Source organism: Phyllosticta capitalensis (genome assembly GCF_038381095.1).
Source record: "Phyllosticta capitalensis strain CBS 128856 chromosome Unknown BKA78scaffold_9, whole genome shotgun sequence".
NCBI lineage: Eukaryota > Fungi > Ascomycota > Dothideomycetes > Botryosphaeriales > Phyllostictaceae > Phyllosticta > Phyllosticta capitalensis.
This window is the reverse complement of record NW_027117447.1, coordinates 396,330-410,078: the sequence shown is the minus strand read 5'-3', so window position 1 is coordinate 410,078 and position 13,749 is coordinate 396,330. Positions and strand designations below refer to the sequence as shown.

Sequence of the window (13,749 nt, the reverse complement as noted above, 5' to 3'; positions counted from 1 at the left end):
TATCGGAAGCTTGTAGAACTAAAGCATCATCAAGTAGAGGCCTTTGGGTTCTCTTTCTGAGCCTCCTCAGATGGAACACCCACCCTCCGCCTCTCCTGCGCCTTTTCCTGGCGCTGCTGATCCAGTGTGTTTCGTTGGGCGATGCTCTCATCGTGGCTCTTCCACTCGATGCGGGTGTCGGGTGGCAGCGCAAGGACGCGCTTGATCGTCTCCCTGTTGCAAATCAGCATTCTGCATAAATGGTCCTCAAGACATCACCCACCGTATCTTGACGTTGCGACCTCCGTCATTCTTGGTCCAGATACTAAAGACATCCTCGCCGCTCCTGACGCTCACCACTGCTCCGCACACCTCTTCTCCAGCCTCTGCAAACTCGTTGCCGATCAGCGCAAAGAGGAGGTTTTCCCAATACCTATCAGCGACCCCCTTTTTCAACCTCATTATCCACTTCCCTCCCTTCTTGTTCTCATCGTCCTCCCAGACGGGGCGGATGCCCTCCTTGAAAAAGTGGTAGTCGGACACGGTCGGAAGCATTGACGGCCTCTTTAGGTGGCGAAACACTTTGACAAAGTCTTGCGCAGTTCCCATGCGCAGCATCTTGACGGTGGACTTTTCATAGTCCGAGTTTTTGGACGTGGGCGGGCGGTACCAGATGACCCAAGTGAACTTGAGGGGTGCGGGTACATCCCAGTTCAGGTCTCCTGACACGGCCTTGACATCTGATGTTCCCTCTGGTATGACCTTTGCCGGAGTCGAGACGGCCGCCTTGCTCAATGACCTGTCAGCCTTGGGCGCTGGCGTGGAAGGCGACGCAGCGGCGGCGGCGGCCTTGCTGAAATCAAAGGCCGTGCCCGGAGTCTTTGGCGTCTTGGTGGCAGAACCGAATGACGCAAAAGCTCCCGAACCGAGACCAAAAGCTGTCGAGGCGCCAGAGGTCGGCGAGGATATGCTGGCCGTGGCTAGAGGTGGGATGGCGTTGAAGGGGTTGGATCTTCCTCCGTGCGAGGAGCTTCCGCTACCAAAACGTTTGGCGCTGGAAAAATCGCGTGTGGGGTGTTCGGTTTTGTTTTCGTTGTGGTCTGTGCTATTCATAGACAGGGAGAGCTTGGAAGTGCTGAAAGCAAGGTCAGCGAGCGGCTCGCAAGATGTGCGCCAAAGCGTTGATTGGGCTGCTGGAGGGGGCAGAGCTCACTTTGAGCGGCGGGTCCAAAGGTTCTCCCTGTCTCTGTCCATTGAGGCAGAGCTACAGCTTGAGAGAAAAGACGGTGGCAGCGCGAGGGCGGGTTGCGGAGGGCGGCGAGGGTGTGGTGTCTGGGTCGAGGTGGTAGAGCTTGGGAGTGAGAGGTAAGGATGGCGGCGGAACAATGGCGAGGGCTGCGGAGCTCAAGAGCAAGTGTGGAGGGTGGCAGCGGCGGAGATTGAGGATCGGGGTGCAATCGAAGAGTAGTGGTCAAGGGGGAGAGCGGTGGTGGTGGTGGGGTGCAGACTGGGGCAGATTGTGAATGGTGGTGATGGAGAATTGCGGGAAAGATGTCGCCTCGCGCCGGTGGAGTGCGTCCAGTGTTGGGTGCTGCGCGCCAAGAAAATGCCGACTGGTCGACGCTTAAAAACTTTGTCCCTGGCGCAACGGCCTTCTCTCCTTCACAACAAACCAAAGACCACCAACTCAAATCATCGCCAGCGCGACGTCCCTCTGTGCCGCTGGTGACTCCGATGCGTGTGTCGAGAGAACGCTCAACCCAATTCTAAAACCATCATCACGAGGGCCCCTCTTCTGCGCGGCACCCATGATGCGGTGATGACCTGAAAGATGGGACATATCAACAACAACAACAATGTCAATGGAGCTGCCGTGTCGACCTTTTATATCATCAGCGTCAGCCTCAGCTCAGCAGCAAGTTGTTGGACGTGAATCTGCAATGCATGCCGCCGCAGGCAGTCCTCAATCGCCGGCTCTCCACACAATTCTTTGTTCCCGAACCCTGATTGGAGATATCTGAAAAATGCAAGGGCCCACGGCCATTGCATTCCTAGGAGTAAGTGTGGCCTGCGTGTCCCCCTCTCTTTGTCGTCTTTTTGGTGATGACTGAACTATCTGGTAAACCTACGGGCATAGCCGCAGCAGCTCTAACAATGACTGCTCGCTGGTTGCGCATGCCGTCAACTGGCAAAGTCTGAAGAAGATGGAAGATTGACACAGCCACTGCTCCATCCTCCTGCCGGCGCTCAACTGACTCGTCACATCTGCAATAGACTCGAAATGGACATGAGGGCAGTCGTGTGAGTGGCTCTGACGACGGGGCGGGGAAAACGTGTCAACAAGAATAGTCGGTACAAAAGTTACAAAGGGGGCAAATGCAAAAGGCTCAAAGTGGCAGAGAAAGGGCCATTTGGACGCTGATGTTCTCGTGATGTGCATTGTACATGTGGTCGCATACGTCATGGCATTCCTTGTACGCGATCGGGGCTCTCCTGCCTCGCGCCGCGGCAACCACCTTGACCTCTTGGACTTCCGTCTTAGCTGAGCTCTTGGTGCTTCCGTCTTCCATCAACCGAACATTCACCTTCCACGCAAAGGCCACTCTCTGGTTCCCCACCACCACCACCACCCCTCCCGCTTTGCCGACACTCTGCTACCCTCACCCATCTTCCACCTTTCTCGACAACCCTCCTCCGCCTCATCCATCTTGGATCGCGTCTGCCACGCTGTCCGCCCGTCGCGAAAATGACCCAACACTCTCCGCAAAGCCAGCAGCCCATGCACTCGCCGCCCCACCACCACAGCCATGAGCGGCCCAAGGGTACGTCCACGAAACCCGCCCATCTCGCAGATGGGTCCTCGTGCATGGCTTCCAGAACCAAAGCTGACACGTGCTGCCACAGGCATTCTCAAGAATCCCTCCTATTCCCACCACCCGTCAACTTCGCCGCCCAGCGACACTCCTCTGCCACCGGCGGCTCCCACCGAGCGCCCGCAGGTGAACAGGGAGATGTCGGAGAAGGAGATTGTGCTCCAAAACACTCTGCAAAATGCCGGACACCGCCGTTCGTCGTCGGCCGCCCGCGGTCCCCCGTCCCGCCGTCAATCGACGACCCCGATTCACTCGCAGGTGGACGAGAACAGTCCGCGCTTGAAGTGGGATGAGACCAACCTCTACCTCACTGAGCAGCAACGCGACAGCACCATGAAGATCACCGAACCGAAGACTCCCTACGCCAAGCAATACGATCCGGCTGAAGACGAGGAGGAGATTAGCGCTCTCAACGCCGAGGAGCTCATGGTCGATGAGCTCGACAAGACGAAACCCAAGAAGAAGTCCAGAGAAGAGGAAATCCCAGGTCTTGATCTCGGAGAGCCCGAGGTAGAGCAAGCGACCCCTCACACGCCCGAAGGCGACAAGCGCGTCATTGTGGACCCGGACTATATGGATGAGGGCAGACACGGCGAGGAAGCGACAGACATGTCCAAGGAGGAAATGGAGAAGCACATGCAGTTTGAGCAGGCGCGCAAGAAGCACTACGAGATGAAGAACGTCAAGAATCTGCTAGCGTATGCGCCCCGATTGTTCACCACACGACCATTGCTGACTATTTAAAAGACACCCTGAGGAGCTTCTAGCAGACGATGATGAAGACGACGAGCAGCCGCCGCCCATGCCTACAGCTCCAGTCAACGGCAGATGAGGCCAAAGCTGCCAATCTCGGTCGTCGTCTTTCCCCGATTCAGCTTCACTATACCCAGCATGTATTTTTTTGTCGAGAAATATTCCACTTTAATGAGGAATCCAGCAGCTCAGCTACATGACTTTTTGCTCACACCTCCCCGGATACACATTCTCTGCATTCGGACGGCGTCTCGGATCGCAGTTTACCAAGGTTGCCTTCAGGCAAGGCCGGATAGCTTTTGCTTCTTTTGCCCCTCCCTTCTGCCCCCGCCCACTCCCCCTTTGCTCGGTTCGCATACCTGACACGGTTGGCAATCGGATACGCACATGTACACATTCTCCGTGCTAGCTGGGGTTGAAACACAAAAAAAGAGAAACCCGTCGCCAATCCACCCACGTCTTTCGTTTCTTCTTCCTCTATTCACTTGTGAAATAAGCGGACTCGCCTACGCCGAATGTACGTTATCACGGTAGCAACAAACGCGTGTATATTGTTTGAGTAGCCCCTCCTTGAACAGTGATGGTGCGTACATGGCTTTTGCAGTTGTCTCCAATTCTCCAAATGTCTGCTCATCTGAATACCTGCCTCCCGTGGCTCAATGCCAGGATAGCTGGGGGGTAAGCTGCTGCCAGCTCACCATCTAGCCCTCAGCCAACGATATCCCTGTTGCGCTGCGACAGACAGACAGCATTATCGTGTACGTCCGCTGCACTGCGTGCTTTCTTCCTACCCAGCCGTTGACATCCCTCCCTCCTACCACAACACCTGGCTTCGTAGCATTTATTGATGGCTACTGAAAACCACCCAACCTCTTCCCAGCACTCCTTGCCTACTGCCCCATCCACCCATTGACCAAAGCAAACGGTGACCTCCATCCACAGCGACCGACCGAAAAAGCCGTCGGGAGGCACACAAGTTGTACAAGTATGTGGGTAGCACATGGCGTCAGCTACCTACGTCACCAGTCTTCAGCCGCATAGTGCTGTGCATGTCCGGGTGCTTCTAGATCAGCGCTTATATATGTCGCCGCCCGTCATCCGACCTGCAGGTGCAGTGCAGGTCAGCCGTGAGATGCAGGGCTGCCTGAGGAAAGGAGCGGAGCAGGAAATATCGTGGCGTCGTTGGGTATTTGTGCAAGACGGTGGAGAATGGAGATGGGTGCGGTTGGGGTGTGGAGGGAGTGGATATGAGGGGGTTAAGTGGCAGTTTTTGTGATGTGATGACGGTGGAGGTCGGTTGCGGTTTAATGCTGGATTCTTGACGTTTGTATTCACAAGGTATTCCTCACCATAATGGACAGCTTCAACGACCCCCTCCCTGCTCTCAACTCCCTTCATCAAATCTACTGTACTTGGATGGATACAACTATCTATCCCATCACCAAGTCCATCCATCGCAACGTATCCGCAACCAACAACCTTAAGCCCATTCCAACCTCACCAGCCCCTGCCACCACCACCACCATCCGTCAGATGTGTGCGCTCTGCAACGACGGGGCGAATCAGGCGCCATGGAACAATCGCGATCGCAGAGCGCGGGCATCTAATCGGCCGACAGCCAGCAGCAAGACAGTAAGGCAAGCTAGCCAGCTTCGAGCCTTGGCTGCTTGGCCCGTCTCTGAAACGCCGCGTGCTGCAAGGCCGTGGGCGCGACCTGGCCGGAGGGGATGGAGGGGAGACGGCCGGGATGGCCTGGTTGTGTTGCGAGTCGCTTTGTTGGTCTGCAGGTCTGCCCCTCGCGTGTAGCCTTGCCGCCTGTTGCGCCCGTTACGCGCGCTGGCTGCGTGGTGTGCGGATAGTACAACTGTTTATTGAGCGAGCAAGAGCAGCGATGACTGACGAATTTCGAACCCTTCATGGCCGGCGTAGTGCGAGGCTTTCGAGTGCGACATTCTTCATCTCGTCAACGGCCTCATGCCATCCATCCCGTCGTGTCAGCCACTGACGGTGCGGCACTGCCACCAGCAAGCCCATTGAGCTCTGCCATCCGCGCATCTGCAGGACAACTAGGCCCAAGGGCTGACCCAAGAGTGCCTCGGCCACGGCCAACGCGTCATAGACGTTGGTCTTGGACGACACAGAACCAGTGAGGCAAGAAGAAACGTCCTCAGACACTGGCAGCAGCATCAAGGCAGATGATAGTCAGCCCTCCACAAAAAAAGAAGGCAAAAAAGATGACATGTCGGGCCCCTCTGACACCGCCCACGCAACCGAAAAGATGCGCGGCCAGCTCTTATGGGTCCCATGGTAGTTCCTCCGTCTCCGCACCGCTGAATCGCTAGACAGCAATGGATGGCCGAGGGTGCGCGTGGCAGGGCAAGACGCCCGCCGCTTCGCGGTGGCTGCTGTGAAGAACTGTCTGATGGGTGCGTTGGACGGGAGAGGAATGATGGTGTTGCGAAAAAGGTTTTGAGCTGCCTCGGATGCGCTAGTGCGCTTGCGGTTTGGCGCCATGGCGCTACGGCCCGCTCAAGCGAGCGCGATTGTGGTGGCCGCCCTCCCGCTGCCCTCAAGCTTCCTTTGAGTTTCTTGAGACAACGGCCATGCATCGAGAACGTTTTGTCAACGTTCTGCGCTTGAGATTTCTTGAACGACGACTGTTGTTTCTGCTTGATCCGTCAGCCTCGGTCCCTTCGACCCAAGGTATTGGCATGCGCCCGACCCGATTGTGGCATGTTGACCCGTTCCGACTTCCCTACGTCACCGGAGCTTGTCAAGACATCAGAGCCTCATTCCGCAACTCAAAGAGGACGGGTACCGCTCAAAGAATTTTCATCTTGGCCGAAAAACATGATGATTTGTTGCTTACCTTCTCATCCATCTCTTAGTAGGCGAGAGAACTTTTTCGAAGAATGATGTCCAACCCATTCGGCTGCGTCTATGTCTCCGGTCATTCAGACTCGTGTCGACATCAGTTTTCTTCCATGCTAGGGAATTGCCCCATGTCTGGAGATACCGTTCGACTGATGCCTTCCAGCTGATTTGAGCAGCTCCACTGGCCGCTGTTGTCATGAAATCTTTGGAAACCAGCAACAGACCACAGAGTAGGTCACAGTCTTCGCCCATGGCGGCTGGACAGTCTGTTGCTTTCGCGCCGATTGCACGCGAGTTTGGGTTCACCAGAGACCTTGAAAGAGGTCATGTCACCGGTCGACACTGCCTGAGGGTGCAGAATCCTTCGTCGACAGTCGACACCGTTCTGTGAGATGCACTTGCACTATCGACTGCCGAACAGCTACGCGAATTCTCCGGACCACCAGACCTCCGAAAGCCGTCCGAAAACGATTCTGAGTGTCTCTATTGATCCCCTCTCCTCCTCCTTTTCCACTTGGCATTTCTCATTCGGGGTCCAAGTTCACTCTCAGTTCAAGAAAAGCCGCCAATGACGAGAGACTCTCTCGGACGGATTCCAAACACGCTCTCCGAGAATTTACAAACGCCAACCTCCATCGCCCATTATCATGTCGGAAGTTGGCCCCAATCCGTGTGTGCCTTGCTAAGTTAAGGACCCCAAAATCCGCCAAGAGCTTGGATGCTTTATGATGGATTACACGTCAACAACTGTTCAGAGGTAACATCTGGAATTTTGGGACTCTACAACTTACGTTCTCAAAGTTTTCTGGTTTCTGGGCTCTGTGTAAGACGACCTCTTTCGGAGGCAAAGGTCTTTCGAAAGCATATCTGAAGAAGTCTAGTCAACCGACGAATTATTGGCATATGCACGCCCTGCGACTTTAGCCTCACTTGCTCACCCCTATCGCTACGTACCAAAAGACACATCCAATTCTACCGGCGGGATTTCTCAATTCGCTCGGCTCCTTCATCAACGGGAGCGGTTGTTGTTCTGACGGTGCCGAGTGTTTACGGACAGGCGATGCCCAGAAACACAAGAGACATTTCCACAATCTTTGAGCTCCCTTGACATTATGCTGGCTTGATTTATGACCGTAGGAAAGTCGTGGGGTTGATTGACGTAAAAGGGGGCCGAAACGTGGACATGATGACCAGGGGATATCAGCTACTTGTCACACCAGATGGGGAGCATGTACATCATGGCAAGTGCATGAGCCCTTGCAGGCGATTCCAATGCCCTCCAGGTTTACGACAGCGCTCAAGAAAAACAACACACACGAAACAGCAAAACTCCAAATACACAGAGCAAGAAATCATCTAGAACTCCACTGAAGCTCTTCACGCGGAGGCTGGAGATGAGTCTCTACTTCTCGTCCGGATGCTCTTCATGGATTCTCCACCTCCGCATCAATCTTCAGAAACCACATGGCAACAGGGCTTCGTCATGCTGTCGTAAGATGGTAAGATGCCCAGCGCCGCAACCATTCCAGCGAGTAGAATTGCAGTGCTGGTTAACAAAAGATCAATATTTGCGGTATGATTGGCGGCAAGGGACAATTGTGACTATCAACGAACCCACACAACACTAGTGGAGTCGGCGCCGTGAGACAATGAAAGTCGCCAAAACCTCCGAGAAAATCGATCCGGGCGTCAACAGCTCTCTCGTCACAGGTGAGAAATAATTCCTCCGGAATCCGACGACGTTTGAAGTTGCAGAACAGCAAGCAGCACTGGCTCGGGGTGACCGAAAGGCGTCACGATGGACGAGCCACGACCACGCCCGCGCAAGAACCAACCGACGATGATCCCAACGTGCCTAGAAAAGCCAACACCAGGCCCCTACCTAAATAGACAAACGACATGCGATAACGCGCGACTGGCGGCGCCCAAATCGAGAGCGTCTAGAGACGGCGTCGCTCCGGACGGATGTTATTTCCCCATACATCCGGACCGGACTCGGATGCCCACTCGGGCCCCATCGTCGCCCAGAGTCGGTGCAGGCTCCTGGCAGCTGTTGTACTTTCGCAACATGGGCCCGAACCAGCTTCCCGTACATCTGTACTACGCGGCCGAGTGAATGGGAAAGCCATGGCGGCCGCCTATAGGCCTAGCATTCCGCCCCGTGCGGATCGGGTCAGGTCACGGCCGCAAATACTCGGCTGGCACAGTCGTCCGCCGTAACCCTGGCCTCCGTGTTATGTGTCTTGCGCAGTCCTTCCTATCAGAAGCGTCTATACTTGGTCACCCTCGGACGGAGGCAGGACACTGTCTTCCATCCAGCTACAGAGACGCGTGGTGGCCGTGTGGCACGAACTTCGGATTGTGCAAATCGCCGACTACTTGGGGCACCGGAGGATCGCCTCCCTGGTCTGTCCTGCCTTGTCCTTATTATCCCCATGTGCCCAACCTCTGCGCGCGCCTGTGCCTTGAACGGGAGCTCCTATGGTACGCACTACTGTCGCCGGACTCGAAGTGTATGCTGCCACGACGTCAACCACCCAACGACTACCTTGAACCTTATATTGCAGCTGGGCACCACAACAGCTCGAGAGTTACGCACCACATCGGCAAGATCAGTCCCGCCATGGAACCACCTCGCTGCCTGGCTTGTCGTCCGAGCCAACTGCCGCCTATTACTTGAAACCGTCGGCCAATCGAACACCCACCTCCTCGGCTAATCGCCATTATCCAGCTCGCTGGACCTGTCGACTACGATTTCTCTTACGAGAAAAGCGCGGATCGTCCCGCCGCGTCGACTCATGCAATACATCAAGCTTGATTTTGGGAAGCGAGTCACGGGCAAATCGGGGGCACTGCACTTGCATTGAGTTTTCCAGCGTTCCACGGAGAAAGACATCCAACTCGAAGAATTGATGGGGACATGACAACTGGACCTCTGGGCATTGCGGCAAAAAAAGAAACACGCTCCCAAAAGATTAATCTGGGACTTGCAGTCGGTCAACATGGTTGTTGGGCTGCTCGAGATTTTGGGACGTCAAAAAAGACATTATGATATTACAAGGGCCAGCCGGGATTAGTGAACTTCCCACTGCGGAGGTGAGTGTCCCTCTTGGCCCGGTTCCCTGGACTGCAATAATACCCTTTTCTTCCTTCGTGGCGTACATTTATGCTATGCCAGACGCGTGCCCCCCTTTTGGTTCCCATGCCATTTCGAGCGACATGGAACCTGTCCTAATTGAATGCAAGTATAGACTAGGAATATTACCTTCCGGCGCGGGATATCCGAAAGCAATCCTATCGAATCGAATAGAGCCGTCTCGTCTCCCTGCTGCTCCACCCAAAGGCCAAGATGATATGATACAAACCGAAGACAGGGGGAACAATACTGCTTATACACGTTTGGAGGCGAGGGGGAAAGGTTGTTAAAGAGGGTGAAGGGAATGATGCCACAAAGTCAGCAGTGGCAGGATCGCGTCAACTATTCACATCACAGCCCCCAACCCCCGCGCCCCTGATTGCCCATTACCTCCCAATCAATCCACCCGGGAACTGAGGCACCCCCTGGCGCTGCCCCTGATGCGCCCGGCACAGCGCCAGCGTTGGCTGCGCTGCTGTTAGCAGACACCATTACTGCCTGCCCCGACGACCCCTGACTGCTGAAGACTTCGGCACCCAGCCAGTCGAGGCTGGGCTGCACGTCGAACAGGGCGTTGAACATTTCTTCCGAGCTGCTCGTCTGCGCCCCCTCGCCGCCTTCGACGGCGCCGCCGCTACCACCGCTGCGAACTGCTCCACTCCCGCTCGCTCCTCCACTCCCTCCTCCTGCGCTGCCGCCCCCGTGCTCCGGATACAATGACGTCTGATACCATGGCGGCTGCGAGAGTTCAGGCGTCATCATTGCCACGGTCGACTCGCCCATCACACTGTTTGGGTAAAACGGCTGATGGCGTTCGTGCGTGCTGGCGCTGCGGGTGTGCGCAGCCGGTGGCCCTCCTCCACCTGCGCCTTGGGTCCCGCTGCCACTGGCGCCTGCTCCACCGCTGTAGCCTCCTTGCTCTCCCGCCTGCCCCTGAGCGCTGTCGGGCTCCGGAGTTTGGTTCGCCGCGGCCGCGGCTTCCTTGGCCCTCTGGATGAGCGGCGTGCACAGGCTGACGAGCGTCGCGCACAGCTTTTGGAGCCGGATCGCCGAGTCGTTGAGGGCGGGCAGCTCGGTCAGGGACTCGGCGAAGTCCTTCATGATTTCGTAGTCGGCGACGTGGGACGTGGCCACGACGTTGCAAAAGAGAACGTAGTAAGGGCGGAGTGGGTAATAGAGTACGGTCCTATTGACATGTCAAAATGCCTTCCGGGCCAAGGGGGCAACGTAAAATGTAATCATAATTCAACGCACGAAGCTATCATCTCCAAGTCCAAGAGAGTCGCTCCCAACATTTTTGTGAGAAACAAAGCAGGGCAAAGGAGAGAGGGATCCCGCAGACTGACCAAGACAAGTGTTCTCGGTGCATCTTTTGAGCGGAGGAAACTGACCAGGGCAAGAACATGGCGAAGCACTTCTCATCCATAGCGCTCTTGAGGTGTTTTCGCAGGTTCTGCAGCGCGATGAACGCGGCCCGCGCATTCTCCAGGCACTCCTCGCGCTTGATGGCGTCCGACACGATGCTGCTGTCGGACCGGATTATCACCGTCATGATCGAGTGGTAGATGAAGTCGAGCGACGTCCATTCGCTAATCATGCTCGCGTCCGTCGAGTGTGGTGGGAAGGCTCGTAGCTATCATTTTTCCATCAGTGCCACAGTCCTGTTTTTCAATTCAATCGAAGACTTGATGTACCTCGGTAATGTGCTTCTTGATCTGCGTCATCCGCTTTTTGAGGGCTGATACCGTGTGATCTCGTCTTTGCGGCGAGTTGGTCTGCGCGGGCTGAAAGTGCAACTCGCACATGATGGTCGCTTGCACGGCAGCAAACTGGTACAGCGCGCCCAGAATCGCGGTAAACGGCTTGTCTGGATCCATCGGCGACGCAATCTCCACCGGCACATCCCACACGGGCAAAACGACCGGCCGGTGCAGGCTCATGGCGGAGCCTTTGTCGAAGATGAATGTCCACAAAAAACACGCTCGCGCCTCCTTTTCTTCCTGTGTCTGCTCCGAGTGTGGCTTGCTCAACGGCTGTGGATGGTGGAGACCGAGGGCGACGCAGACGCGGCACGCCACGGTGTTGAGTGTCCAGCATTTCGGAGTGTCGCCGAGTCTTTGCAAGAGTACGACCTATATGTCGTTAGTACGCCAATGTCGACGGCCAACCCGTTGCACTCACGCCTGATAGAAGCGCCTGGAGCAAGGAGAGGCTGGGTTGAGCCAGGATGCTAATGTAATTCAATCCAATCAAGGCTTTTCGCAGATAGACGTCTCTCGATCTGTCCAAGGCCTCCATCATGGGCTCGTTCATTTCCTCTCCAGGAAGGCGGGTAAGGAAAGCGTAGGCATAGCTGTTGATGCAAATGGAGTATTGTATAAGGGTCGGCTCGTCCTCTTTGGCGTCTATCAAAGCCAGTGTCATCCTCTCCAACGTCTTTGCCGAAATGAAGGACGAGAATTCCAGGTACCAGTTTGCGGGATACGTGTAACGACTTTCTGAGGACCCCATCTTTCTTAGCGGGTCATCGTAGGCGCTGTAGGATTTGGGCTCATTACCTGCCATCATCAAGTGCACGAATTCTGGCGATGGAGGCGTGAGGATCTCGGGAATGTCGGCCGTGCAGGTGTTTGTGCTGGGCGTGGGATCAGAGTGAACACCGTGAGACATTTGGTTGATGAAGCGCAATGCCGTCTCCAACACTGCCTTCTTCTCGGAGGGAAAGCTTTGCGAGGCCTCGGCCAGCTCCCCTTGGATGAACTTTTGCGCCTCGAGCGTCGTCGCCCTCGCGAGGTCTTGCTCGAGCTGACATTTCCGGGACTCGATTTCTGCGCTGTCTCGACGTTCTTCTTTCGTTCGATCCTCTGGGCTCTCCATACGGATCCTTTTCGAAGCACGACCGCTCCTTTCCTCGGATCTCGACGCGCTAGACGGACTCCTTCGTAATTGGCTCCGATCTCGGGCTCCGCTCAGCTCGTCCAGTTGGGGGGAAGGAGAGGCACTATTTCGCTGCTGAACAGGGCTTTTGGACAAGACGGTGGTGAGTCGTGTGACCGAATCCTCCAGTCGTACGAGTCTGTTAATCATGGACTCGGTCTTTTCACTGTTGCGTGTCAGTAGGCGGACGTGCACTCACGTACAACTCACGGCGGCTTCGCTTCGTACTTCTGGTTTGTCGACGACTGCCTCGGCCTCCCAACGCGCTTCGGACGCGTCCTGAGGCACTGCGTATTGGCGTCAAGGCAGTTTCCACAAGGGTCATTTCGATCGCATTTTATCTTGATCCGGTCAGATAGCCTTTGACAAATTCTCCCGTCTGGTTCACCTTTCGTGCGTAGCACAAGTCACACTACTGCAGGGTCAGCAGAGATGGGGCAGAGATGGAATGCAGAACGTGGAGAGGAAAACTCGGAGCCCGACTTACGGCTGGATGAGCAGGATGGCCAGCCCTCCCCAGAAAAGCGGCCATCAAAACCGATTCAGGAGACGATGATTAGATGAAATATCAGAATAGCTGCCGATGGGTGAGGCTGAAAATGGCCGAAGCGAAGGAAGAGGTTACGGGGTAAGTAGTAGTTAAGGCCAACTTCGACATCGAGTAAGGGTTTCGAAAGAGGATACCGCAGCATGTGGTCAGGGCGGCGGTGTGGCGGTTAAGGCTGAAGCTTGAGAAGTTACTGCGGCGAATTATGGAAACCGGTCCGCGTCTTGACCTAATCATTCGACGCAGCGCCTTTCGTCTCACTGCGAGGTCGATACACATTACTCATCCAGTTCGATTCCACCAAGGTACCTTTGGTTTAGCGGACCTGTTTGGCCCCACGCGCGTGCATCTGTCAAAACGAATTATGTTGATCTTCCAACAGCAACCCCGGTTGTAACTTTTCAAAGATTAGATGGGGGCGGCGGTTGATGTCGTAGCACACTGCCAGATGCACGCCATCACGAGGCAGCGCGCGCTCACTGCGGGCAAGTGAGGGCTCCCAAGCCGAGGAGTCCAAGGCTGCACTGGACCCGCCCGTTTCCGCCATGTGCTGCTACCTATCACCAACGGTTGGCTCCTAGGGCACTAGAAAACGTCTGTGTCAGAATAGGACCAAGCTCCTGGCTAAGCCGCTTCGAGATTGGAACCAA

General features: G+C 55.6%; 4 protein-coding genes across 4 annotated transcripts; 2 read left to right on the top strand and 2 right to left on the bottom strand.

The window, feature by feature from the left end:
• Positions 1-29: 29 nt before the first annotated feature.
• BKA78DRAFT_355294 (translation initiation factor eIF 4e-like domain-containing protein) lies at positions 30-1,233 on the bottom strand (the record flags this gene model as incomplete). The annotated part of the gene is made up of 3 exons (XM_066891881.1): positions 30-213; positions 263-1,114; positions 1,193-1,233. The coding sequence occupies 3 exons, from the start codon at positions 1,231-1,233 to the stop codon at positions 30-32; spliced, it is 1,077 nt and encodes a 358-aa protein (XP_066741000.1).
• Positions 1,234-2,584: 1,351 nt separating this feature from the next.
• BKA78DRAFT_183748 (uncharacterized protein) lies at positions 2,585-3,749 on the top strand. The gene is made up of 3 exons (XM_066883457.1): positions 2,585-2,801; positions 2,884-3,550; positions 3,600-3,749. Exons 1-3 carry the CDS (start codon positions 2,726-2,728, stop codon positions 3,682-3,684), a joined length of 828 nt encoding a protein of 275 aa, XP_066740999.1. The 5' UTR covers positions 2,585-2,725; the 3' UTR covers positions 3,685-3,749.
• Positions 3,750-4,722: 973 nt separating this feature from the next.
• Positions 4,723-5,465, top strand: BKA78DRAFT_183750 (uncharacterized protein). The gene has a single exon (XM_066883458.1). It carries the CDS (start codon positions 4,959-4,961, stop codon positions 5,409-5,411), a length of 453 nt encoding a protein of 150 aa, XP_066740998.1. The 5' UTR covers positions 4,723-4,958; the 3' UTR covers positions 5,412-5,465.
• A 4,470-nt stretch (positions 5,466-9,935) lies between these two features.
• On the bottom strand, positions 9,936-13,194 carry BKA78DRAFT_183719 (uncharacterized protein). Its single transcript, XM_066883456.1, has 7 exons — positions 13,040-13,194; positions 12,941-12,964; positions 12,763-12,893; positions 11,797-12,718; positions 11,310-11,747; positions 10,962-11,248; positions 9,936-10,801 (listed from the first exon to the last, which is right to left on the bottom strand). Exons 1-7 carry the CDS (start codon positions 13,082-13,084, stop codon positions 9,967-9,969), a joined length of 2,682 nt encoding a protein of 893 aa, XP_066740997.1. The 5' UTR covers positions 13,085-13,194; the 3' UTR covers positions 9,936-9,966.
• Positions 13,195-13,749: the final 555 nt, after the last annotated feature.